The sequence below is a fragment of the Pseudophryne corroboree genome, chromosome 1 (assembly GCF_028390025.1).
Source record: "Pseudophryne corroboree isolate aPseCor3 chromosome 1, aPseCor3.hap2, whole genome shotgun sequence".
NCBI classification, from domain to species: domain Eukaryota; kingdom Metazoa; phylum Chordata; class Amphibia; order Anura; family Myobatrachidae; genus Pseudophryne; species Pseudophryne corroboree.
Window position 1 is genome coordinate 352,544,427 of NC_086444.1, and position 26,617 is coordinate 352,571,043.

At 46.7% G+C, this 26,617-nt stretch overlaps 1 protein-coding gene across 6 annotated transcripts in view; it reads left to right on the forward strand.

The window, feature by feature from the left end:
• TXNRD2 (thioredoxin reductase 2) overlaps positions 1-26,617 on the forward strand; it is a 336,976-nt gene that overhangs the window by 57,390 nt on the left and 252,969 nt on the right. For all 6 annotated transcript variants that reach the window (XM_063964743.1, XM_063964739.1, XM_063964742.1 and 3 more), the window contains exons 3-5: positions 4,748-4,804; positions 11,952-12,096; positions 12,811-12,885. In XM_063964743.1, coding sequence (XP_063820813.1) covers positions 4,748-4,804; positions 11,952-12,096; positions 12,811-12,885 — 277 coding nt within the window. The remainder of the gene's footprint in view (positions 1-4,747; positions 4,805-11,951; positions 12,097-12,810; positions 12,886-26,617) is intronic.

The following is a 26,617-nucleotide window of genomic DNA, read 5'->3' on the forward strand; positions in this document are numbered from 1 at the left end:
GACTCTCCAGATGGAGACCACAAGTTCCCAAAAGGATTCTTATGGCGTATCCTTTTCCACAAACTGATAGGATACGCTGGGAATCTTCACCAAAAGTGGACAAGGCGCTGACACGCTTGTCCAAAAAGGTGGCACTTCCTTCTCAGGATACGGCTTCCCTCAAGGAACCGGCCGATCGCAGGCAGGAAATTACCTTGAAGCACATTTACACTCACTCCGGTACTATTGCTAGACCGGCTATGGCGTCGGCCTGGGTTTGTAGTGCGGTTGTGGCATGGGCAGATTCCTTATCTGCGGAGATTGACACCTTAGATAGGGATGCCATTCAAATGACCATAGAGCATATCAGAGATGCTGCCTTGTATATGAGAGATGCTCAGAGAGACATTTGTTTATTAAGCTCCAGAATAAATGCTATGTCTATTTCTGCTAGACGACTCCTGTGGACCCGACAGTGGACGGGAGATGCCGATTCTAAGCGGCACATGGAGTCCTTGCCGTACAAGGGGAGGAGTTGTTTGGAGACGGCCTCTCGGACCTTGTCTCTGCGGCTACGGCTGGTAAGTCGAATTTCTTACCTTATGTCCCCCCGCAGCATACTAAGAAGGCACCTCATTATCAAATGCAGTCCTTTCGTTCCAATAAAAACAAGAAGGTGCGGGGATCGTCCTTTGTTACCAGAGGAAAAGGCAGGGGAAAGAAGCTGCACACAGCTAGTTCCCAAGAGCAGAAGTCCTCCCCTGCGTCTGCAAAGTCCACTGCATGACGCTGGGGCTTCCCGGGGGGAGGCAGATCTTGTGGGGGCTCGTCTTCGGTTTTTCAGCCACGTCTGGGTTCAATCGCAGGTGGATCCCTGGGCAGTAGAGATTGTTGCTCAGGGATACAGGCTAGAATTCGAAGACTTGCCTCCGCGCCGGTTTTTCAAATCGGCTCTGCCGACTTCCCCGTCAGAGAGGGAGTCAGTGTTGACAGCAATCCAAAAATTGTATGTTCAACAGGTGATTGTCACAGTTCCTCATCTCCAGCAGGGAGAGGGATATTATTCAACCCTGTTTGTGGTCCCGAAACCGGACGGTTCGGTCAGGCCCATTTTAAACCTGAAATCTCTGAACTTGTACTTGAAAAGGTTCAAGTTCAAAATGGAATCTCTCCGGGCGGTCATCGCCAGCCCAGAGGGGGGGGGATTGGATGATGTCCCTGGACATAAAGGATGCATACCTTCATGTTCCAATATTCCCCCCCATCAGGCATTCCTGAGATTTGCAGTGCAGGACTGTCACTACCAATTTCAGACGTTGCCGTTTGGGCTTTCCACGGCCCCGAGGATTTTCACCAAGGTAATGGCGGAAATGATGGTGCTACTGCACAGGCAGGGGGTCACAATTATCCCATACTTGGACGATCTCCTAATAAAGGCGAGATCTCGGGAGAAGTTGCTGGACAGCGCGTCTGACCTTTCTGGGCCTGATCCTAGACACAGACCAGAAAAAGGTTTTTCTTCCGATTGAAAAGGTTCAGGAACTCATCACCATGGTCAGGAACCTATTGAAACCAAAGAAGGTTTCAGTGCATCAGTGCACGCGGGTCCTGGGGAAGATGGCTTCATAAGAGGCCATCCCTTTCGGCAGATTCCATGCGAGGACTTTTCAATGGGACCTCTTGGACAAGTGGTCCGGGTCCCATTTACAAATGCATCAAAGGATCACCCTGTCTCCCAGGACCAGGGTATCTCTCCTGTGGTGGCTGAACAGTGCTCACCTTCTAGAGGGTCGCAGGTTCGGCATTCAGGACTGGGTCCTGGTAACCACGGACGCAAGCCTCCGAGGCTGGGGAGCAGTGACACTGGGAAGAAATTTCCAAGGTCTCTGGTCGTGCCTGGAGACTTGTCTCCACATCAACGTCCTGGAGTTGAGGGCCATATACAACGCCCTGCGTCAAGCGAAGAACTTACTTCGGAGAAGACCGGTTCTGATTCAGTCAGACAATGTCACGGCAGTGGCTCATATAAACCGCCAAGGCGGAACAAGGAGCAGAGTGGCCATGGCAGAAGCGACCAGGAATCTACGCTGGGCGGAAGGCCATGTGAGCGCGCTGTCAGCGGTGTTCATCCCGGGGGTGGACAACTGGGAGGCGGACTTCCTCAGCAGGCACGACCTGCATCCTGGGGAGTGGGGACTTCATCAAGAAGTCTTTGCACAGATCGCGGATCGTGGGGCCTGCCTCAAATAGACATGATGGCGTCCCATCTCAACAAAAAGCTAAAGCAGTATTGCGCCAGGTCAAGGGACCCTCAGGCGGTAGCGGTAGACGCTCTGGTGACACCTTGGGTGTTCAGATCGGTCTATGTGTTTCCTCCTCTTCCTCTCATACCCAAGGTGTTGAGAATTGTAAGAATAAGCAGGGTCAGAACAATCCTCATTGTTCCAGATTGGCCACGGAGGACTTGGTATCCGGAACTGCAAGAGTTGCTCACAGAAGATCCGTGGCCTCTTCCTCTAAGGCAGGACCTGCTGCAGCAGGGGCCCTGTCTGTTCCAAGACTTACCGCGGCTGCGTTTGACGGCATGGCGGTTGAACGCCGGATCCTAGCGGAAAAAGGAATTCCTGAGGAAGTCATTCCTACCCTGATCAAGGCTAAGAAAGACGTGACGTTGAAACATTATCACCGTATATGGCGAAAATATGTTTCTTGGTGTGAGGCCAGAGCTGCTCCTACGGAGGAGTTCCATTTGGGCCGTCTACTTCACTTCCTTCAAACAGGAGTGACCTTGGGCCTAAAATTAGGGTCCATAAAGGTCCAGATTTCGGCCTTATCCATTTTCTTTCAAAGAGAATTAGCCTCTTTTCCTGAGGTACAGACTTTTTTGTGAAGGGGGTGCTGCATATTTAGCCTCCCTTTGTGCCTCTGGTGGCGCCTTGGGATCTTAACGCGGTGTTACGTTTCCTCAAGTCACCTTGGTTTGAACCACTTAAAACTGTGGAGTTGAAATACCTCGCGTGGAAAGTGGTCATGTTGTTGGCGTTAGCTTCGGCGAGACGTGTTTCAGAATTGGCGGCTTTATCGCATAAAAGCCCATACTTGGTTTTTCACGTGGATAGGGCAGAGTTGAAGACTCGTCCTCACTTTCTGCCAAAAGTGGTCTCATCTTTTCATGTGAACCAACCTATTGTCGTGCCTGTGGCTACAAGGGACTTGGAGGATTCTGAGTCCCTGGATGTAGTCAGGGCTTTGAAGATTTATGTGACCAGAACGGCTCTGATCAGGAAGACTGAAGCTTTGTTTGTTCTGTATGCGGCCAACAAGGTTGGCGCCCCTGCTTCAAAGCAGACTATTGCTCGCTGGATCTGTAACACGATTCAGCAGGCGCATTCTACGGCAGGATTGCCGTTACCGAAGTCGGTTAAGGCCCACTCCACTAGGAAAGTGGGCTCTTCTTGGGCGGCTGCCCGAGGGGTCTCGGCATTACAGTTGTGCCGAGCAGCTACTTGGTCGGGGACAAACACCTTTGCAAAGTTCTATAAGTTTGATACCCTGGCTGAGGAGGACCTCCTGTTTGCTCAATCGTTGCTGCAGAGTCTTCCGCACTCTCCCGCCCGTTTGGGAGCTTTGGTATAATCTCCATGGTCCTTACGGAGTCCCAGCATCCTCAAGGACGTTAGAGAAAATAAGATTTTACTTACCGGTAAATCTATTTCTCGTAGTCCGTAGAGGATGCTGGGCGCCCGTCCCAAGTGCGGACTTCTTCTGCATGACTTGTATATAGTTATTGCTTACATAAGGGTTATGTTATAGTTTTCGGTGATACCGTGGCTATGTTGTTGTTCATACTGTTAACTGGGTAAGTTTATCTTAAGTTATACGGTGTGATTGGTGTGGCTGGTATGAATCTCGCCCTTAGATTTACAAAAATCCTTCCTCGTACTGTCCATCTCCTCTGGGTACAGTTTCCCTAACTGAGGTCTGGAGGAGGGGCATAGAGGGAGGAGCCAGTGCACACCCAGAATCCAAAGCTTTCTTAAAGTGCCCTATCTCCTGCGGAGCCCGTCTATTCCCCATGGTCCTTACGGAGTCCCAGCATCCTCTACGGACTACGAGAAATAGATTTACCGGTAAGTAAAATCTTTTTTTTTTTTTTTCGTTTTGTATTGTGGTATTAAAAAATATAATAACTCAATTTATTCTGGTTGTATGGCGCTTCATTTTTTGTGGTTTGTCTAATTTGATTACTGGAGAACCAGTGGTCTCCTTTTTGAAGCTGCAATATACCCAGAATAGTGTAATATATATATATATATATATATATATATATATATATATATATATATATATATATATATATATATATATATATATACAGGGGATCCCTTGAAGAGTCAGCGCCTAGTATTTTTTCTTCTTTTAGTTGTGTTAATTAGGCAGAGTCGTTCGCACATGTGAGATGCTGTCTCATTCCACTGTGTGTTCACGCACAGTGCGGCTTCTTCACGTGCGCACACTGCAGCAGGATTCAGCGTGCAAACGCATTTGTAACTGCGTTCCATGCTGAATTAGACCCTCAGGCCCATAGAGAGCAATCTTAAGCTGGCTACTCATAGGTGTGGGATGTGCTTTTATTATATTAAACTGTTTAATGCTGTCTAGGATTGACGTTGGCATGAAGGGACTTCTAAATGTATCTAGTTATCCATCTGTCTTCTGTCACGTTTTCTGCAACCAGTTTGTATACTTTTTTTATGTTTATCCACAGCTGCCCAATTTGGAAAACGAGTTGCAGTGTTTGATTACGTGAATCCATCCCCTAGAGGTACGATCATCTGATAAATTGCATGCATAAAATACTGATTAAACTGTATATACTATATATTATACTATATATTATACTTTAGGGACAGGTACATTTTCCTGTTTCTACAATGTCTGGATCACCACAAATAACTTTTCTCTATCGTCCTAGTGGATGCTGGGGTTCCTGAAAGGACCATGGGGAATAGCGGCTCCGCAGGAGACAGGGCACAAAAAGTAAAGCTTTAGGATCAGGTGGTGTGCACTGGCTCCTCCCCCTATGACCCTCCTCCAAGCCTCAGTTAGATTTTTGTGCCCGGCCGAGAAGGGTGCAATCTAGGTGGCTCTCCTAAAGAGCTGCTTAGAAAAGTTTAGCTTAGGTTTTTTATTTTACAGTGAGTCCTGCTGGCAACAGGATCACTGCAACGAGGGACTTAGGGGAGAAGAAGTGAACTCACCTGCGTGCAGAATGGATTGGCTTCTTGGCTACTGGACATTAGCTCCAGAGGGACGATCACAGGTACAGCCTGGATGGTCACCGGAGCCTCGCCGCCGGCCCCCTTGCAGATGCTGAAACGAGAAGAGGTCCAGAATCGGCGGCAGAAGACTCCTCAGTCTTCTTAAGGTAGCGCACAGCACTGCAGCTGTGCGCCATTTTCCTCTCAGCACACTTCACACGGCAGTCACTGAGGGTGCAGGGCGCTGGGAGGGGGGCGCACTGGGAGGCAAATGAAAACCTTTTTTTGGCTAAAAATACCTCACATATAGCCTCCGGGGGCTATATGGAGATATTTAACCCCTGCCAGAATCCGTTAAGAGCGGGAGACGAGGCCGCCGAAAAAGGGGCGGGGCCTATCTCCTCAGCACACAGCGCCATTTTCCCTCACAGAAAGGCTGGAGGGAAGGCTCCCAGGCTCTCCCCTGCACTGCACTACAGAAACAGGGTTAAAACAGAGAGGGGGGGCACTAATTTGGCGTTAGAAATATATAAAAGATGCTATAAGGGAAAACACTTATATAAGGTTGTCCCTATATAATTATAGCGTTTTTGGTGTGTGCTGGCAAACTCTCCCTCTGTCTCTCCAAAGGGCTAGTGGGTCCTGTCCTCTATCAGAGCATTCCCTGTGTGTGTGCTGTATGTCGGTACGTGTGTGTCGACATGTATGAGGACGATGTTGGTGAGGAGGCGGAGCAATTGCCTGTAATGGTGATGTCACTCTCTAGGGAGTCGACACCGGAATGGATGGCTTATTTAGGGAATTACGTGATAATGTCAACACGCTGCAAGGTCGGTTGACGACATGAGACGGCCGACAAACAATTAGTACCGGTCCAGACGTCTCAGAAACACCGTCAGGGGTTTTAAAACGCCCGTTTACTTTAGTCGGTCGACACAGACACAGACACGGACACTGAATCCAGTGTCGACGGTGAATAAACAAACGTATTCCTTATTAGGGCCACACGTTAAGGGCAATGAAGGAGGTGTTACATATTTCTGATACTACAAGTACCACAAAAGAGGGTATTATGTGGGATGTGAAAAAACTACCGTAGTTTTTCCTGAATCAGATAAATTAAATGAAGTGTGTGATGATGCGTGGGTTCCCCCCGATAGAAAATATGGGCGGTATACCCTTTCCCGCCAGAAGTTAGGGCGCGTTGGGAAACACCCCTTAGGGTGGATAAGGCGCTCACACGCTTATCAGAACAAGTGGCGGTACCGTCTATAGATAGGGCCGTCCTCAAGGAGCCAGCTGACAGGAGGCTGGAAAAATATCATAAAAAGTATATACACACATACTGGTGTTATACTGCGACCAGCGATCGCCTCAGCCTGGATGTGCAGAGCTGGGGTGGCTTGGTCGGATTCCCTGACTAAAAATATTGATACCCTTGACAGGGACAGTATTTTATTGACTATAGAGCATTTAAAGGATGTATTTCTATATATGCGAGATGCACAGAGGGATATTTGCACTCTGGCATCAAGAGTAAGTGCGATGTCCATATCTGCCAGAAGATGTTTATGGACACGACAGTGGTCAGGTGATGCAGATTCCAAACGGCACAAAGGTGTATTGCCGTATAAAGGAAGAGGAGTTATTTGGGGTCGGTCCATCGGACCTGGTGGCCAGGGCAACTGCTGGAAAATCCACCGTTTTTTACCCTAAGTCACATCTCTGCAGAAAAAGACACCGTCTTTTCAGCTTCAGTCCTTTCGTCCCTATAAGAGTCATATCTGCCCAGGGATAGAGGAAAGGGAAGAAGACTGCAGCAGGCAGCCCATTCCCAGGAACAGAAGCGTTCCACCGCTTCTGAAAAGCTCTCAGCATGACGCTGAGACCGTACAGGACCCCTGGATCCTACAAGTAGTATTCCAGGGGTACAGTTTGGAATGTCGAGACGTTTCCCCTGCGCAGGCTCCTGAAGTCTGCTTTACCAAGGTCTCCCTCCGACAAGGAGGCAGTATGGGAAAAAATTCACGAGCTGTATTCCCAGCAGGTGATAATTAAATTACCCCTCCTACAACAAGAAAAGGGGTATTATTCCACACTATATTGTGGTACTGAAGCCAGAAGGCTAGGTGAGACCTATTCTAAATCTAAAAAAAATTTTGAACACTTACAAAGGTTCAAATCAAGATGGAGTCACTCAGAGCAGTGATAACGAACCGGGAAGAAGGGGACTATCTGGTGTCCCGAGACATCAGGGATGCTTACCTCCATGTCCCAAATTTGCCCTTATCACTAAGGGTACCTCAGGTTCGTGGTACAGAACTGTCACTATCAGTTTCTGACGCTGCCGTTTGGATTGTCTACGGCACCCCGGGTCTTTACTAAGGTAATGGCCGAAATGATGTTTCTTCTTCGAAGAAAAGGCGTCATAATTATCCCTTACTTGGACGATCTCCTGATAAGGGCAAAGTCCAGGAAACAGTTGGAGGTCGGAGTAGCACTATCTCGGATACTGTTACAACAGCAGGGGTGGATTCTAAATATTCCAAAATCGCAGCTGATCCCGACAACAAGTCTCCTGTGCTTAGGGATGATTCTGGACACAGTCCAGAAAAAGGTGTTTCTCCCGGAAGAGAAAGCCAGGGAGTTATCCGAGCTAGTCAGGAACCTCCTAAAATCAGTGCATCATTGCACAAGGGCCATGGTAAAAAAAAATGGTGACTTCCTTCCAAGCAATTCCAGTCGGCAGATTTCATGCAAGAACTTTTCAGTGGGATCTGCTGGACAAATGGTCCGGATCGCATCTTCAGATGCATCAGCGGATAACCCTATATCCAAGGACAAGGGTGTCTCTCCTGTGGTGGTTACAGAGTGCTCATCTTCTAGAGGGCCGCAGATTCGGCATTCAGTTTTGGATGTTGGTGACCACGGAGGCCAGCCCGAGAGGCTGGTGAGCAGTCACACAAGGAAAAAATTTCCAGGGAGTGTGATCAAGTCTGGAGATTTTTCTCCACATAAATATAGCTAAGGGTAAATTTATAATGCTCTAAGCTTAGCAAGACCTCTGCTTCAAGGTCAGCCGGTATTGATCCAGTGGGATAAAACATCACGGCAGTCGCCCACGTAAATAGACAGGGCGGCACAAGAAGCAGGAGGGCAGTGGCAAAAACTGCAAGGACTTTTCGCTGGGCGGAAAATCATGTGATAGCACTGTCAGCAGTGTTTCATTCCGGGAATGGAAACTGGGAAGCAGACTTCCTCAGTAGGCACGACCTCCACCCGGCAGAGTGGGAACTTCATGGAAAGTTTCCACATAATTGTAAACCGTTGGGAATTACAAAAGGTGGACATGATGGCGTCCCGTCTGAACAAAAAACGGGACAGGTATTGCGCCAGGTTAAGAGACCCTCAGGCAATAGCTGTGGACGTTCTGGTAACACCGTGGGTGTACCAGTCGGTGTATGTGTTCCATCCTCTGCTTTTCATACCTAAGGTACTGAGAATTATAAGACGTAGAGGAGTAAGAACTATACTCATGGCTCCGGATTGGCCAAGAAGGACTTGGTACCCGGAACTTCAAGAGATGCTCACAGAGGACTTATGGTCTCTGCCGCTAAGAAGGGACTTGTTTCAGCAAGTACCATGTCTGTTCCAAGACTTACCGCAGCTGCGTTTGACGGCATGGCGGTGGAACGCCGGATCCTAAGGGAAAAGGCATTCAGGAAGAGGTCATTCCTACCCTGGTCAAAGCCAGAAAGGAGGTGACCGCACAACATTATCACCACATGTGGCGAAAATATGTTGCGTGGTGTGAGGCCAGGAAGGCCCCACGAAGAAATTTCAACTCGGTCGATTCCTGCATTTCTTGCAAATAGGAGTGTCTATGGGCCTCAAATTGGGGTCCATTAAGGTTCAAATTTCGGCCCTGTCGATTTTTCTTCCAGAAAGAATTGGCTTCAGTTCCTGAAGTCCAGAAGTTTGTCAAGGGAGTATTGCATATACAACCCCCTTTTGTGCCTCCAGTGGCACTGTGGGATCTCAACGTAGTTCTGGGATTCCTCAAAACACATTGGTTTAAAACCAGTCAAATCTGTGGATTTGAAGCATCTCACATGAAAAGTGACCATGCTCTTGGCCCTGGCCTGGACCAGGCGAGTGTCAAATTGGTGGTTTTTTCTCAAAAAAGCCATATCTGTTTGTCCATTCGGACAGGGCAGAGCTGCGGACTCGTCCCCAGTTCTCTCCCTAAGGTGGTGTCAGTGTTTCACCTGAACCAGCTTATTGTGGTGCCTTGCACCTACTAGGGACTTGGAGGACTCCAAGTTGCTAGATGTTGTCAGGGCCCTGAAAATATGTTTCCAGGACGGCTGGAGTCAGGAAAACTGACTTGCTGTTATCCTGTATGCACCCAAAAAACTGGGTGCTCTTGCTTCTAAGCAGACTATTGCTAGTTGGATGTGTAATACAATTCAGCTTGCACATTCTGTGGCAGGCCTGCCACAGCCAAAATATGTAAATGCCCATTCCACAAGGAAGGTGGGCTCATCTTGGGCGGCTGCCCGAGGGGTCTCGGCTTTACAACTTTGCCGAGCGGCTATTTAGTCAGGGGCAAACACGTTTGTAAAATCCTACAAATTTGATACCCTGGCTAAGGAGGACCTGGAGTTCTCTCATTCGGTGCTGCAGAGTCATCCGCACTCTCCCGCCCGTTTGGGAGCTTTGGTATTATCCCCATGGTCCTTTCAGGAACCCCAGCATCCACTAGGACGATAGAGAAAATAAGAATTTACTTACCGATAATTCTATTTCTCGGAGTCCGTAGTGGATGCTGGGCGCCCATCCCAAGTGCGGATTATCTGCATTACTTGTACATAGTTACAAAAATCGGGTTATTATTGTTGTGAGCCATCTTTTCAGAGGCTCCGCTGTTATCATACTGTTAACTGGGTTCAGATCACAGGTTGTACAGTGTGATTGGTGTGGCTGGTATGAGTCTTACCCGGGATTCATAAATCCTTCCTTATTGTGTACGCTCGTCCGGGCACAGTACCTAACTGAGGCTTGGAGGAGGGTCATAGGGGGAGGAGCCAGTGCACACCACCTGATCCTAAAGCTTTACTTTTTGTGCCCTGTCTCCTGCGGAGCCGCTATTCCCCATGGTCCTTTCAGGAACCCCAGCATCCACTACGGACTCCGAGAAATAGAATTATCGGTAAGTAAATTCTTATTTTTTCATTTCCCTCGCATTTTTTTTTTTTGTTGTAAAGGGGGTGATTTCTATTAGCATCATTTTGGAATAAATATTTTAGTTTAATTAGGTTACTTTTGTGACTATAAGGGACCCCCCCCCATTTCTGTATCCCAATTTATAATTAGCATGTTTTCTGAGTGGAATATAATTATTGTACTTATATGGGATTTTATTTTTCCTTGTCAGATATTTATAAGGTACATAAATATTTTTCTGAAATAATTGTCATGCAACTTAATTCTACAGTACATCCTTTTCGACTGTATTTAGTGTAGGCTGGCAGCTTTTGGGACTCATCGACTTTTCCCTGACCTACCTGTCGCTCAAATGATGCTGTAAAAGCTGCATGCTTACATACACAGTGCTCAGTCTAAATAATGTGTCATAGCGGTTGTGGGGCTACGAACCGGACAGAGGTGGCTCAAATTGAAAACTTATGGGGTATTTGTACTAAGATGTGACTGCCAACAGTTCTGGCCACAGACTTAAAAGATCCAAATAGTAAATGCAAAACATTTATTGTTTTACATTTAATATTATTGCTTTTTTAAATACAGTGGCCTTAACTGCCAACAAGCTGCTACTTGGTAAACATTCCAGGTATGGTATGGCTCTTTTCAGTCACTGACTATGAAGCCATGTACTAAGGAAAGTCGTGTTTGCTTTCAAATTACATTGTATTTTTTATGTTCTGAAGAGGTTTTCTTCGTGAATTTATTGCCCCGATTATCTACGTTTAATACTCTTTGTCCTTAATACTATACATTCACTTTAGGCCTGATACAAGAGTGTCACACAAGTCCATCTGGCAGACATATTTCATGATGTTTAACCACTGTGCGTCCATCAGGGCCGTCTGCATGCATCTATGAGTTGTACCTATTTCAGTAGTATTCCAGTAACATCTCACTTGCAGCTCACTCCATGTAATTGGGTGTGAACTGGGCATTCAGCTTGCAGGGTATGTCACGGACATATAGATTAAGTTTTGGGATGAGTAGTTGCGTGCAACTCTGAAAACCAGAAAATATATGGATTTCCTGCATGTGACCTATAGGAACTCATTAATTGTGTTTTCATGTGTTGTGGTTCTTTGGGTCGACAGTCATTGGGTTGACAGTGAGTAGGTCGACACCCGAAATAGGTCAACATGGAAAAAGGTTGACGTGCGTTTTTTTCTTCTTCTTTTTGTGTCGTTTTCTTTGTAAAGTGACCGGAAACCCCAATTAGTGCACCGTGCCCCCTTGCATGGGTTACTATTCCCAATCATAGTCAACATGGATCGTAAAGTAAGAATTTTTTTTTTTTTTTTCGAAAACTCATATCTACCTTTTCATGTGTCGACCTTTGCCATGTTGACCTACTGATCATGTCGACCTAATGCATCTTGACCAATAGTGGTCGACCTAAAGACCGGATACCATTTTCATGTAATAGTCTATTTCTAATTCTTCCTCCAGGAACAAAATGGGGTATTGGAGGGACGTGTGTGAATGTTGGATGCATTCCCAAAAAACTGATGCACCAGGCAGCTCTGCTAGGCGGTGACTTAAAGGATGCCCCTCACTATGGCTGGATTATACCCCATCCTGTTCAACATGACTGGTAACGTGCGCTTATTTAACACTGCTATGTTTTTACCCTAAACAATATTGCACACCACATGGGAGGAGTATATTACGCTTAACAGCTGCATAGTTCAAAACCATTGAACAGATTGCACATTTACATCCACCTTACTGTTAAATAAACACATTTTCGGAGTGTGCCCTTTTAAAAGTGTTTTTAATCTATCTTGTAATATGGATGTATGCCAGAAAGTTCCCTTTAGAAAGAAACATGGGAATATGTAAATGAGTTTTGAAGCTGATATTTGAGATGTTTTTCTCTTTTAGAAATTTGTTGTAACAGCACCTCTTTGTGACACAGCCCTTAAACTACAGTACTTTAATGGGGTTCAGTATGGTATGCCGGCGGTCGGGCTCCCGGCAACCAGCATACCGGCGCCGGGAGCCCGACCGCCGGCTTACCGACAGTATGGCGAGCGCAAATGAGCCCCTTGCGGGCTCGCTGCCCTCGCCACGCTACGGGCACGGTGGCACACCACGCTATTTTATTCTCCCTCCAGGGGGGTCGTGGACACCCACGAGGGAGAATAAGTGTCGGTATGCCGGCTGTCGGGATTCCGGCGCCGGTATACTGTGCGCCGGGATCCCGTCAGTCGGCATACTGAAGACCACCCCTTTAATGTCCCCTATAGATATTCTTACAACGCCCGTTATTATTACAAAATATGATCTTGTTCTTATTTGTATCCAGGTCCACGATGGCACAAGCTGTCCAAAATTATGTGAAATCACTAAATTGGGGTCACAGAGTACAGTTGCAGGACAAGTAAGTCTATTTTTCAATTTTGTAAACCTGTCACAATAAGTATATACATACTTTTCATTAAATTACATTGTTTTGATTTTGGTTAGAAAAGAAAGTTTAAAAAAACAGACAACTGCACTGATTATATTAAAAAAATCTATTGACCAGTATAGTTATATAAATAGATTTATTGCAAAAAAAAAAAAAATATATATATATATATATATCGTACCTTGCTGCTCCGGCACTCCCCGTATCCACTAGGGAATGTAACTTGCTCCGGTGCCTTCCTCCGTGGAGGGTTGTAAGGTAGCCCACCAATAATACTGGATCACAAAATGAAGCGGCACTCAGAGTCTGTGATAAAATCTTGTAATGGTGAAAAAACAATCAACGTTTCGGGGACCAGTTCCCCTTCTTCAGGATAGATGTGAACATGCGATAACACACATATAAATACTAAACAGAAGTACTTACCCCCCACACTTCACCCTATCACCTGGCATCTCCTCTGGTCCCGCCGCCGTCCTCGCCGCCCATCGCCGCGACCGGAAGTGACGTTTGCCGCAACCGGAAGTGACGTTGCGGGAGTGTGACGCGTTGCCAAGGAGATGCTACCAATACACAATAAACCACTCGTGTGTACCACAAAACATGATGCTGTGCAGAATCGAGACTGGTAACAAATTAGTGCAAATCTTTCATAAAGTGCTATAGTGACGTCTAAAAACAGCATGTTTATACACATATCTTCACAAAATAGCCAATTCTTAATAAAAATATCCTACCCATCCCATATGTCACTACAAATAAATAATGCAAATCCTGTCTAGCCCAATCCTGTCCGATATCCACCATGTATGTACCATGTACTTTAATTTATTAATTTATGTTAAAACTGGCATCATAGCTTCTTCTAACGAGTCAGTCTTGAGGAAAGGGAATACTTTTAATAATGTAACCATGAGTCTGTGTACAACAACTGAAACCTAGTGGACCTCATACCCCTCGCTTCTATAGCGATTTAAAGAAAATTGATGAGCCCTAAATTCTCATTTAAACCCCCTGGTTTAAGGGTTTGCAATCTGTGTATCCACATAGATTCTAGCTGTACAAGTTTTTTGCCCCTATTTCCACCCCGGGGAGATTCTGGTACATGATCAATGATCCGATGTTTAAAAGTCGCCATGCTGTGTCTAAACTCTACGAAATGTTTGGCCACCGGCTGTTCACCGCTGCCCGCCGCCAAAGCATTTCTGATGGCTTGTCTATGCTGTGCCATTCGTACCTTGAACTGGCACTCAGTCTTGCCGATATAATATCGGCCACAAGGGCACATGATGGCATATATAACAAATTTACTGCTGCATGTTAGGGGCCACCTGATCTTAAAACTTTTTCCTGAAAAAGGATGGGAAATGCTATCCCCTGGGGACATGTGGGCACAGGTCGTGCAGCCCGTGCATTTGTAGCACCCATTTTTCCTACTCAGAAAATGCTGAGTGGGGGCCACTTTAAGCTTAGACATGTCTGTTTTAACCAGGATGTCTTTAATGCTGCGTCCCTTAGAGTAACTTGGCATAATACGTTTGTTTTTAAAAACTGCTAGATCAGGATCCGACGTCACTATGGGCCACCATCCTCGTAGCCTATTCTTAACCTGTCCACTATTCACATCGTATGAACTCACCCATGGGATACATCTAGAGGTATCCTTAGGTGGTACAGGGAGAAGCGTGTCTTCTCTTCTCATGGCTGTTGCCTTTTTACGTGCCTGACGTAGCAGTTTGGGGGGATAACCCCTATCCCGGAGTCTACCCTCCATTTCAGTCAGTTGTTGGTCCCTGACCACCTCGTCTGTATTGGACCTGCATACCCTCAAGAATTGTGAGTATGGCAGGCCCTTAATGGTGGATGTCAGATGAAAGCTGTCATACCGCAATACAGTGTTGCGGTCGGTGGGTTTCTTATACAAGCAGGTATCGATCTTGCCAGCATGTAGTTTAATCAAAATGTCTAAGTAACACATCTCATCTTGACTTCAACACATCGTGAATTTCACTGGGCTATCAGTAGCATTGTGCCCATCAATCAAAGATATTAAATCCTGTACGTCACCACGCCAAAAGATTAGTATGTCGTCTATATAACGATAGTAAAGGAATAACCTGCTGGATATCGTGACATTAGTCAAAAACAGTTGTCGTTCTACCTCCCACATAAAGGCATTAGCGAACGAGGGTGCCACGGGAGATCCCATGGCACACCCCGTTCGTTGTATGTAGTATTGCCCATCAAAAATGAAAAAATTGTGAGATAGGGTAAACTGTAGTAACTCCATAAAAAAATCTATATCTGGCCCGGTATACAGTGTGTTCCCCGTAATTAAACCTCTTACTGCATTCAAACCCTGTTGGTGTGGTATGCAAGTATATAGGCTGGTGACGTCAATGGTCACCAACGTCGTGTCAGTCGGTACCTGTTCAATGGAGTGAAATTTTCTTAGTAATGTACTGGAATCTTTGAGATGTGTACTTGTGCCTTGTATACAAGGTTGCAGGTAACAATCCAAATAAATCGCCATTGGTTCACACAGAGACCCCCTGGCAGAAATAATGGGTCTACCAGGAGGTCTCTCCGCGTCTTTGTGAATTTTGGGAATCGTGTAAAAAATAGGAGTTACTGGAAAATCAGGACCTAGCCTTGCTACCACATCTGCATTGATCATACCCTCCGCTTTAGCCTGCTCTAAAAGCTGATTTAACTCCGCCTTAAAGGCCTGTGACGGATCTTTTGTCAATTTACAATGGCCCTCATTCCGAGTTGATCGGTCGCAAGGCGAATTTAGCAGAGTTACACACGCTAAGCCGCCGCCTACTGGGAGTGAATCTTAGCTTCTTAAAATTGCGACCGATGTATTCGCAATATTGCGATTACTAACTACTTAGCAGTTTCTGAGTAGCTCCAGACTTACTCTGCCTGTGCGATCATTTCAGTGCTTGTCGTTCCTGGTTGACGTCACAAACACACCCAGCGTTCGCCCAGGCACTCCCACCGTTTCTCCGGCCACTCCTGCGTTTTTTCCGGAAACGGTAGCGTTTTCAGCCACACGCCCCTGAAACGCCGTGTTTCCGCCCAGTAACACCCATTTCCTGTCAATCACATTACGATCGCCGGAGCGAAGAAAAAGCCGTGAGTAAAAATACTTTCTTCATAGTAAAGTTACTTGGCGCAGTCGCAGTGCGAACTTTGCGCATGCGTACTAAGCGGATTTTCACTGCGATGCGATGAAAAAGAACGAGAGAACAACTCGGAATGAGGGCCAATATGTGTTATCATCACTAAGTAATCTTAAACATTCTTTAGTATAGTCTGTGGTGCTTTGGACCACTACGGAGCCACCCTTATCCGCTCCGCGGATCACTATGTCCTTTCTTTTACTCAAAGCCTTCAACGCACCTCTTTCTTCATGCTGTAAATTATGAAACTTACGTGTCCCAGTCTTTTTATCGGGAGTTTCCAGCATTCTATGAAACGTCTTTAATGATGCGTTGTGCGAGATCGGGTCAAACCGAGACTTAGGGCCCAGTTGTAATACTCTCTGTGGTAGTGGTGCCTTCGCTTGTTGAGGGGGTTGCTTGCTATAAAATTCCTTTAACTTTAAAGTGCGGTGCAATTTATAGTGATTGACTTTCTGATTAAATTCGTTTCCAAAATTAGTCGGGACGTAGGATAAACCCTTGTTAAGGACTCTCATCTCAGCGGGATACGGGGAGTGCCGGAGCAGCAAGGTACGATATTTGGATACACACATGTTTGGTTACAGTGGGTTCCCTAGCTCAAGGCACCCCATAGAAACTTTTTAAAAGGAAATGCATTATCTCCAGGACATTTGCACTTTAAGCACCTGAGCACTGCATAGGGAGGCTGCGCGCTAAGCAGCCCCTAGCTCATTTCATATTTTTTGCACTAACTGAGATCGTCACAAGTGAGGATTAAATTGGGAAATGGAGCACTTTAATGACTATCAGCTGTTTTGCACAGACCTAATTCTTATAGCACTAGCACTTTTGGTACATGCAGTATGGCTGTCCCTGTGCCGGATCACAATGATTTTACATCTTTTTTTTTACACTGTGATACATATGAAACGCTGAGCTTCTCTGACTTGGAGGCTGAGGCGATTTTGCACAAAGAACCAGCTTTCAATGAAAGCACTGTGACAACAAATGATGAAGCTTTCAAAACTTTATTACGACTCAAAAAGAGGGAAATTGATTTCCAATACCATGGACGGACATTATCGGACTATTACCGTGCCAAGCAATTACCACGAGGGTTCAGGGTACACAATGTGCCCACCATTGGGCGGTATAGCATGGAGTTTTGCAAGAAGTGGGTGTCAGTGCTAAATAAGTGCTCAATGGACTTAATACTGTTGGTAGTAGAAGAGTCCAATAAAGAGTGTGAGAAGACCAAATCTCTGATAACAAGTTTTGAACAGGAACATGTTGAGCTGCTGGCGTCCAATGAGTCCAAGCAATGGATGGACAAATTAAAAGAACAAGTAGAAACATACAGGACCAACCTGATCAAATTCAAGAAGGAGAAGCTCAGCAAAGTTCAGATGGATTATGCACATCATAGGGTGTATCCATGGCTGGGTAACTCCTCCAACAACACCAGACCCAGGCCATTCGTGGGCAGGAGGGATAGGAGAGGCTTGGTCCCGAACACCACCTCAGCTAGTGACTCAGATGACTCCCAAGCGTCAAGATCGGTCTCCTCTCAACGTGAGACCCCTTTAGAGCCAAGAACCCGTGCAGGGTTGGCCGCACTGGGACGAAACGATCCTACACGAGGCGAGGGGGACAAAACAAGCGGCAAAAACAGACCGAAAGCACCAAAAACGAAGAAACGGTAATTTTCAATCTTTCAACAACACCACTGACACCCGCTGAGATGAGAGTCCTTAACAAGGGTTTATCCTACGTCCCGACTAATTTTGGAAACGAATTTAATCAGAAAGTCAATCACTATAAATTGCACCGCACTTTAAAGTTAAAGGAATTTTATAGCAAGCAACCCCCTCAACAAGCGAAGGCACCACTACCACAGAGAGTATCACAACTGGGCCCTAAGTCTCGGTTTGACCCGATCTCGCACAACGCATCATTAAAGACGTTTCATAGAATGCTGGAAACTCCCGATAAAAAAACTGGGACACGTAAGTTTCATAATTTACAGCATGAAGAAAGAGGTGCGTTGAAGGCTTTGAGTAAAAGAAAGGACATAGTGATCCGCGGAGCGGATAAGGGTGGCTCCGTAGTGGTCCAAAGCACCACAGACTATACTAAAGAATGTTTAAGATTACTTAGTGATGATAACACATATTGTAAATTGACAAAAGATCCGTCACAGGCCTTTAAGTCGGAGTTAAATCAGCTTTTAGAGCAGGCTAAAGCGGAGGGTATCATCAATGCAGATGTGGTAGCAAGGCTAGGTCCTGATTTTCCAGTAACTCCTATTTTTTACACGATTCCCAAAATTCACAAAGACGCGGAGAGACCTCCTGGTAGACCCATTATTTCTGCCAGGGGGTCTCTGTGTGAACCAATGGCGATTTATTTGGATTGTTACCTGCAACCTTGTATACAAGGCACAAGTACACATCTCAAAGATTCCAGTACATTACTAAGGAAATTTCACTCCATTGAACAGGTACCGACTGACACGACGTTGGTGACCATTGACGTCACCAGCCTATATACTTGCATACCACACCAACAGGGTTTGAATGCAGTAAGAGGTTTAATTACGGGGAACACACTGTATGCCGGGCCAGATATAGATTTTTTTATGGAGTTACTACAGTTTACCCTATCTCACAATTTTTTCATTTTTGATGGGCAATACTACATACAACGAACGGGGTGTGCCATGGGATCTTCCGTGGCACCCTCGTTCGCTAATGCCTTTATGTGGGAGGTAGAACGCCAACTGTTTTTGACTAATGTCACGATATCCAGCAGGTTATTCCTTTACTATCGTTATATAGACGACATACTAATCTTTTGGCGTGGTGACGTACAGGATTTAATATCTTTGATTGATGGGCACAATGCTACTGATAGCCCAGTGAAATTCACGATGTGTTGGAGTCAAGATGAGATGTGTTACTTAGACATTTTGATTAAACTACATGCTGGCAAGATCGATACCTGCTTGTATAAGAAACCCACCGACCGCAACACTGTATTGCGGTATGACAGCTTTCATCCGACATCCACCATTAAGGGCCTGCCATACTCACAATTCTTGAGGGTATGCAGGTCCAATACAGATGAGGTGGTCAGGGACCAACAACTGACTGAAATGGAGGGTAGACTCCGGGATAGGGGTTATCCCCCCAAACTGCTACGTCAGGCACGTAAAAAGGCAACAGCCATGAGAAGAGAAGACACGCTTCTCCCTGTACCACCTAAGGATACCTCTAGATGTATCCCATGGGTGAGTTCATACGATGTGAATAGTGGACAGGTTAAGAATAGGCTACGAGGATGGTGGCCCATAGTGACGTCGGATCCTGATCTAGCAGTTTTTAAAAACAAACGTATTATGCCAAGTTACTCTAAGGGACGCAGCATTAAAGACATCCTGGTTAAAACAGACATGTCTAAGCTTAAAGTGGCCCCCACTCAGCATTTTCTGAGTAGGAAAAATGGGTGCTACAAATGCACGGGCTGCACGACCTGTGCCCACATGTCCCCAGGGGATAGCATTTCCCATCCTTTTTCAGGAAAAAGTTTTAAGATCAGGTGGCCCCTAACATGCAGCAGTAAATAACATGCAGCAGTAAATTTGTTATATATGCCATCATGTGCCCTTGTGGCCGATATTATATCGGCAAGACTGAGTGCCAGTTCAAGGTACGAATGGCACAGCATAGACAAGCCATCAGAAATGCTTTGGCGGCGGGCAGCGGTGAACAGCCGGTGGCCAAACATTTCGTAGAGTTTAGACACAGCATGGCGACTTTTAAACATCGGATCATTGATCATGTACCAGAATCTCCCCGGGGTGGAAATAGGGGCAAAAAACTTGTACAGCTAGAATCTATGTGGATACACAGATTGCAAACCCTTAAACCAGGGGGTTTAAATGAGAATTTAGGGCTCATCAATTTTCTTTAAATCGCTATAGAAGCGAGGGGTATGAGGTCCACTAGGTTTCAGTTGTTGTACACAGACTCATGGTTACATTATTAAAAGTATTCCCTTTCCTCAAGACTGACTCGTTAGAAGAAGCTATGATGCCAGTTTTAACATAAATTAATAAATTAAAGTACATGGTACATACATGGTGGATATCGGACAGGATTGGGCTAGACAGGATTTGCATTATTTATTTGTAGTGACATATGGGATGGGTAGGATATTTTTATTAAGAATTGGCTATTTTGTGAAGATATGTGTATAAACATGCTGTTTTTAGACGTCACTATAGCACTTTATGAAAGATTTGCACTAATTTGTTACCAGTCTCGATTCTGCACAGCATCATGTTTTGTGGTACACACGAGTGGTTTATTGTGTATTGGTAGCATCTCCTTGGCAACGCGTCACACTCCCGCAACGTCACTTCCGGTTGCGGCAAACGTCACTTCCGGTCGCGGCGATGGGCGGCGAGGACGGCGGCGGGACCAGAGGAGATGCCAGGTGATAGGGTGAAGTGTGGGGGGTAAGTACTTCTGTTTAGTATTTATATGTGTGTTATGGCATGTTCACATCTATCCTGAAGAAGGGGAACTGGTCCCCGAAACGTTGATTGTTTTTTCACCATTACAAGATTTTATCACAGACTCTGAGTGCCGCTTCATTTTGTGATCCTATATATATATATATATATATATATATATATATATATATTCAAATTCAGTATACATATTGTATCTCTAACCAAATTCGATTAGAATTGCACATATTTCTCCTGCAGGGTCCACAGGTTATCCACAGGATAACATTGGGATATGAGGTAGCGACAGCGGATTGGCACCAAACCATCAAAGCTTTCAGCCTCCCAGAATGCAACGGGCCCGTCCCTATATCCCCACCTCCTGATTCAGGCAATTTAGTTTTTTGTTTGGTGCGGCAGGAGCCGGACCATGGTCAACGGGCTGCTGATTTTTAGCAGCCATAAGCTTTTTTTATTTTATTTTTATAGTCTTACTATTTTTTTTGAGCGATCTTTCTAACAAGCGTCTTATTACGTACCTTAGAAAGAGTCGCTCCAACAACTCCCTGTCTTGTCGCGACAATGCTTACCCACATGTACAGTGCTGTTGCGGCATGGGGAGAAGGTAAGTCATTGGTTCCGCTTTGTAGGGGAAACGCGAGACACAGCCGCACTGTTTCGGGATGGAGACTACCGAACAGTGCACCAGCACTAGGCCTCAGGGATCATAGGCTCCAGGGGGATAGTATGAGGCCGCGATCCCTAGGGTTGATGTCAGCAGTGTGGAGAAAGACGCTCCCTTGGTTGCCCCTCCCCCCGGTTCATGACCAGTTTCATAGTAACATAGTATCTAAGGTTGAAAAAAGACAACTGTCCATCGAGTTCAACCCATTTGTGGTCTCCTATGCACGATTATTTTGTATAACATTTTGACTGAAGTTGATGACTGCCGTTACATTTTACCCCTCTTTTTTATAATAACCATAGTGTGTGACTATGCCCCGTAACCCTGGATATCATTATCCATTAGGAATTATCTAACCCATTCTTAAAGGTGTTGACTGAGTCGGCCATTACAACTCCCTCAGGCAGGGAATTCCAACACGTATCGTCCTTACCGTAAAAAAGCCTTTACGCCGTATTGTGCGGAATCTCCTCTCCTCTAACCTGAGCGAGTGTCCACGAGTTCTCTGTGTTGATCTAACCAAAAACAGGTCCTGTGCAAGATCTGTATATTGGGGGTAATTCTGAGTTGATTGCAGCAGCAACTTTGTTAGCAATTGGGCAAAACCATGTGCACTGCAGGGGGGGCAGATATAACATTTGCAGAGAGAGTTAGATTTGGGTGGGGTGTGTTCAATCTGCAATCTAATTTGCAGTGTAAAAATAAAGCAGCCAGGATTTACCCTGCACAGAAACAAAATAACCCACCCAAATCTAACTCTTTCTGCACATGTTATATCTGCCTCCCCTGCAGTGCAAATGGTTTTGCCCAACTGCTAACAAAATTACTGCTGCGATAAACTTGGAATTACCCCCATTGTCCCCTTATATATTTGTAAATGTTGATCATGTCCCCTCTTAATCTCCTCTTTTCTAGTGTAAACATGCCTAGTCTTGCAAGCCTTTCCTCGTATTCCAGCGTCTCCATACCCTTAATTAGTTTGGTCGCCCGCCTCTGAACCTTTTCTAGCTCCAGGATATCCTTTTTGTAGTAAGGTGCCCAGAATTGTACACAGTATTCAAGGTGTGGCCTCACAAGTGATTTATATAACGGGAGTATAATACTCTCGTCCCTAGCATCAATTCCCCGTTTTATGCATGCTAATATCTTTTCTCTGACGTCCTAGTGGATGCTGGGAACTCCGTAAGGACCATGGGGAATAGCGGCTCCTCAGGAGACTGGGCACATCTAAAGAAAGCTTTAGGACTATCTGGTGTGCACTGGCTCCTCCCCCTATGACCCTCCTCCAAGCCTCAGTTAGATTTTTGTGCCCGACCGAGCAGGGTGCAATCTAGGAGCTTTCCTGAGCTTCTTAGAAAAAGTTAGTTTTAGGTTTTTTTTATTTTCAGTGAGACCTGCTGGCAACAGGCTCACTGCATCGAGGGACTAAGGGGAGAAGAAGCGAACCTGCCTGCTTGCAGCCAGCTTGGGCTTCTTAGGCTACTGGACACCATTAGCTCCAGAGGGACCGAACACAGGCCCAGCCTCGGAGTCCGGTCCCAGAGCCGCGCCGCCGGCCCCCTTACAGAGCCAGAAGCAAGAAGAGGTCCGGAAAATCGGCGGCAGAAGACATCAGTCTTCACCAAGGTAGCGCACAGCACTGCAGCTGTGCGCCATTGCTCCTCATGCACACCACACACTCCGGTCACTGAGGGTGCAGGGCGCTGGGGGGGGCGCCCTGAGCAGCAATATAAACACCTTGGCTGGCAAAAATACATCACATATAACCCCCAGGGCTATATGGATGTATATTAACCCCTGCCAGATTCCATAAAAATGCGGGAGAAAAGTCTGCGAAAAAGGGGCGGAGCCTATCTCCTCAGCACACTGGCGCCATTTTTCCCTCACAGCTCCGTTGGAGGGAAGCTCCCCGGCTCTCCTCTGCAGTTAATACACTACAGAAAGGGTTAAAAAGAGAGGGGGGGGGGGGGGGGGGCACAATTTAGGCGCAGTATACAACATATAGGCAGCTATAAGGGAAAACACTTTTTTATAGGTGCTATCCCTGTGATATATAGCGCCCTGGTGTGTGCTGGCATACTCTCCCTCTGTCTCCCCAAAGGGCTTTGTGGGGTCCTGTCCTCTATCAGAGCATTCCCTGTGTGTGTGCTGTGTGTCGGTACGGCTGTGTCGACAGGTATGTGGAGGATAATGAGGTGGAGGCGGAGCGAATGCCTGTAAATATGTTGTCACCCCCTGCGGGGTCGACACCGGTGTGGTTGAACTTATGGAAGGATCAACGTGAAAGTGTCAACTCCTCACATAAAAGGCCGACGACACGGAACAGCCGGCTACTCAGCTTGTGCCTGTTCCAGCGTCTCAAATGTCATGGGGGGCTCTAAAATCGCCCGCTACCTCAGATAACAGACACAGATGTCGACACGGATACTGACTCCAGTGTCGACATCGATGAGACTGGTGTACCCTCCAAATAGGTCCACCCGTTACAGGATTGAGACAATGAAAAATGTATTACACATTTATGATTATACCACATAAAAGGGTATTGTGTTTGGTGAGAGAAAACTATTAGTAGTTTTTCCTGCATCTGAGAAACTAAATGAGGTGTGTGAGGAAGAGTGGTCTTCCCCCGGTAAGAAATTGATATTTTCTACAACGGTTATTGGCAGCGTACCCTTTCCCGCCAGAGGATAGGTCACGCGGGGAAACACCCCATAGGGTAGATACAGCGCTTACACACTTATCAGAAAAGGTGGCACTACCGTCTTCGGGTACGGCCGCCCTGAAGGAACCTGCTGATAGAAAGCAGGACGTTACGGTCACACACTAGGGCATTATATTGCGACCAGCCGTTGCTTCGGCATGGATGGGCAGTGCTCCCGCTGCGTGGTCAGATTCCCTGTCGGAAAATAACTATGGATAGGGACAATATTTTGCTGAAAATAGAGCATATAAAAGACGTGGTCTTATACATGCGTGATGCACAGAGGGATATTTGCCGGCTGGCATCAAAAATAAGCGCTAGGTCCATTGCCGCCAGACGGGGGTTATGGACTTGGCAATGGTCAGGCGATGCCGACTCGAATCGGCACATGGAAGTTGCCCTATAAGGGGGTAAAACTGTTTGGGGATAGTTTTTCAGACCTCGTTTCCACAGCTACTGCTGGGAAATTAATTTTTTTGCCACAGGCTACCCCACAACAAAAGAAAGCACCGTATCATCAAGTACAGTCCTTTCGGCCCCAGAAAAACAAGTGGGCTAGAGCCTCATCCTTTCTGCCGAGAGGCAAAGGTAGAGGGAAAAAGCTGCAACACACAGCTAGTTCCCAAGAGCAGAAGTCCTCCCTGCGTCCGGTAGGTCCACAGCATGGTGCTGGGGCTGCTCAGGCGGACCCAGGTACGGTGGGGGCCCGTCTCAGATATTTCAGCGGACAGTGGGCTCTCTCACATAGATCCCTGGGTCCTTCAAGTAGTATCTCAGGGGTACAGGCTGGAGTTCGAGACGTTCTTCCCCCCGCCGTTTCCTAAAATCTGCCTTACCGGCACCTCCCTCTGCCAGGGAGACGGTGTTGGTGGATATTCAACACTATAATCACAACAAGTGATTGTCAAGGTGCCCCTCCTTCAGCAAGGAAGGGGTTACTATTCCACAGTGGTTGTGGTACCTCAACGGTTCGGTGAGACCCATCTTGAAATTAAAATACTTGAACTTTTATATCAGAAGATTCAAGTTCAAGATGGAATCGCTCAGGGCGCTTATTACGAGCCTGGACGAGGGGGATTACAGGGTCTCCCTGGACATCAAGGATGCGTACCTGCATGTCCCCATTCCCCCCCCCCCTCACCAGGAGTACCTCAGATATGTGGTACAGGACTGTCACTATCAGTTCCAGACGCGGCCGTTGGAGTTGTCCACGGCACCGAAGGTCTTTACCTAGGTAATGGCCGAAGTGATGATACTCCTTCACAAGAAGGAAGTTTTTATTATCCCGTACTTGGACGATCTTCTGATAAAGGCGAGGTCCAAAGAACAGTTGGTAGTGGGGGTAGCACTCTCTCGGGAAGTGCTACAACAGCACGACTGGATTCTCAATATTCCAAAGTCACAGCTGGTCCCGACGACACGTCTTCTGTTCCTGGGAATGTTTCTGAACGCAGACCAGAAAAGAGTGTTTCTTCCAGTGGAAAAAGCCGAGGAGTTGTCATCTCTAGTCAGAGACATCCTAAAACCAGGACAGGTGTCGGTACATCAATGCACACGAGTCCTGGGAAAAATGGTAGCTTCGTACGAAGCATAATTCCATTCGGAAGACTCCACGCAAGGACGTTCCAGTGGGACCTGTGGGACTAATGGTCCGGGTCCCATGTACAGATACAACAGCGGATAACCCTGTCAGCAAGAAACAGGGTGTCGCTGCTGTGGTGGCTGCAGAGGGCTCATGTACTAGTGGGCCGCAGATTCGGAATACAGGACTGGGTCCTGGTGACCACGGATGCCAGCCTTCGGGGCTGGGGTGCAGTCACACAGGGAAGAAATTTCCAAGGAGATTTCGCTTCACATAAATATTCTGCAGCTAAGGGCCATTTACAATGCCCTAAGACAAGCAAGGCCCCTGCTTCAGAACCAGCCGGTACTGATCCAATCAGACGACATCACGGCGGTCGCCCATGTACACAGACAGGGCGGCACAAGAAGCAGGATGGCGATGGCAGAAGCCACAAGGATTCTCCGATGGGCGACCTACACCCAGGAGAATGGGGACTTCATCCAGAAGTTTTCCAAATGCGGGTAAACCGTTGGGAATGACCACGGGTGGACATGATGGCGTCCCGCCTCAACAAGAAGTTGAGAAGATATTGCGCCAGGTCAAGGGACCCTCAGGCGATCGCTGGGGACGCTCTAGTGACACCGTGGGTGTACCAGTCGGTTTATGTGTCTCCTCCTCTACCTCTCATACCCAAGGTACTGAGAATAATAAGAAGGCGAGGAGTGAAAACCATACTCGGGGTTCCGGATTGGCCATGAAGAGCTTGTTACCCGGAACTTCAAGAGATGCTGGCAGAGGACCCTTGGCCTCTGCCGCTCAGACAAGACCTGCTGCAGCAGGGACCCTGTCTGTTCCAAGACTTACCGCGGCTGCGTTTGACGGCATGGCGGTAGAACACCGGATCCTAAAGGAAAAGGGTATTCCGAAGGAAGTCATCCCTACCCTGATCATAGCCAGGAAGGATGTCACCGCAAGACATTATCGCCGCGTTTGGCGAAAATTTGTTGCTTGGTGGGAGGCCATGAAGGCCCCGACGGAGGAATTTCAACTATGTCGATTCCTGCAC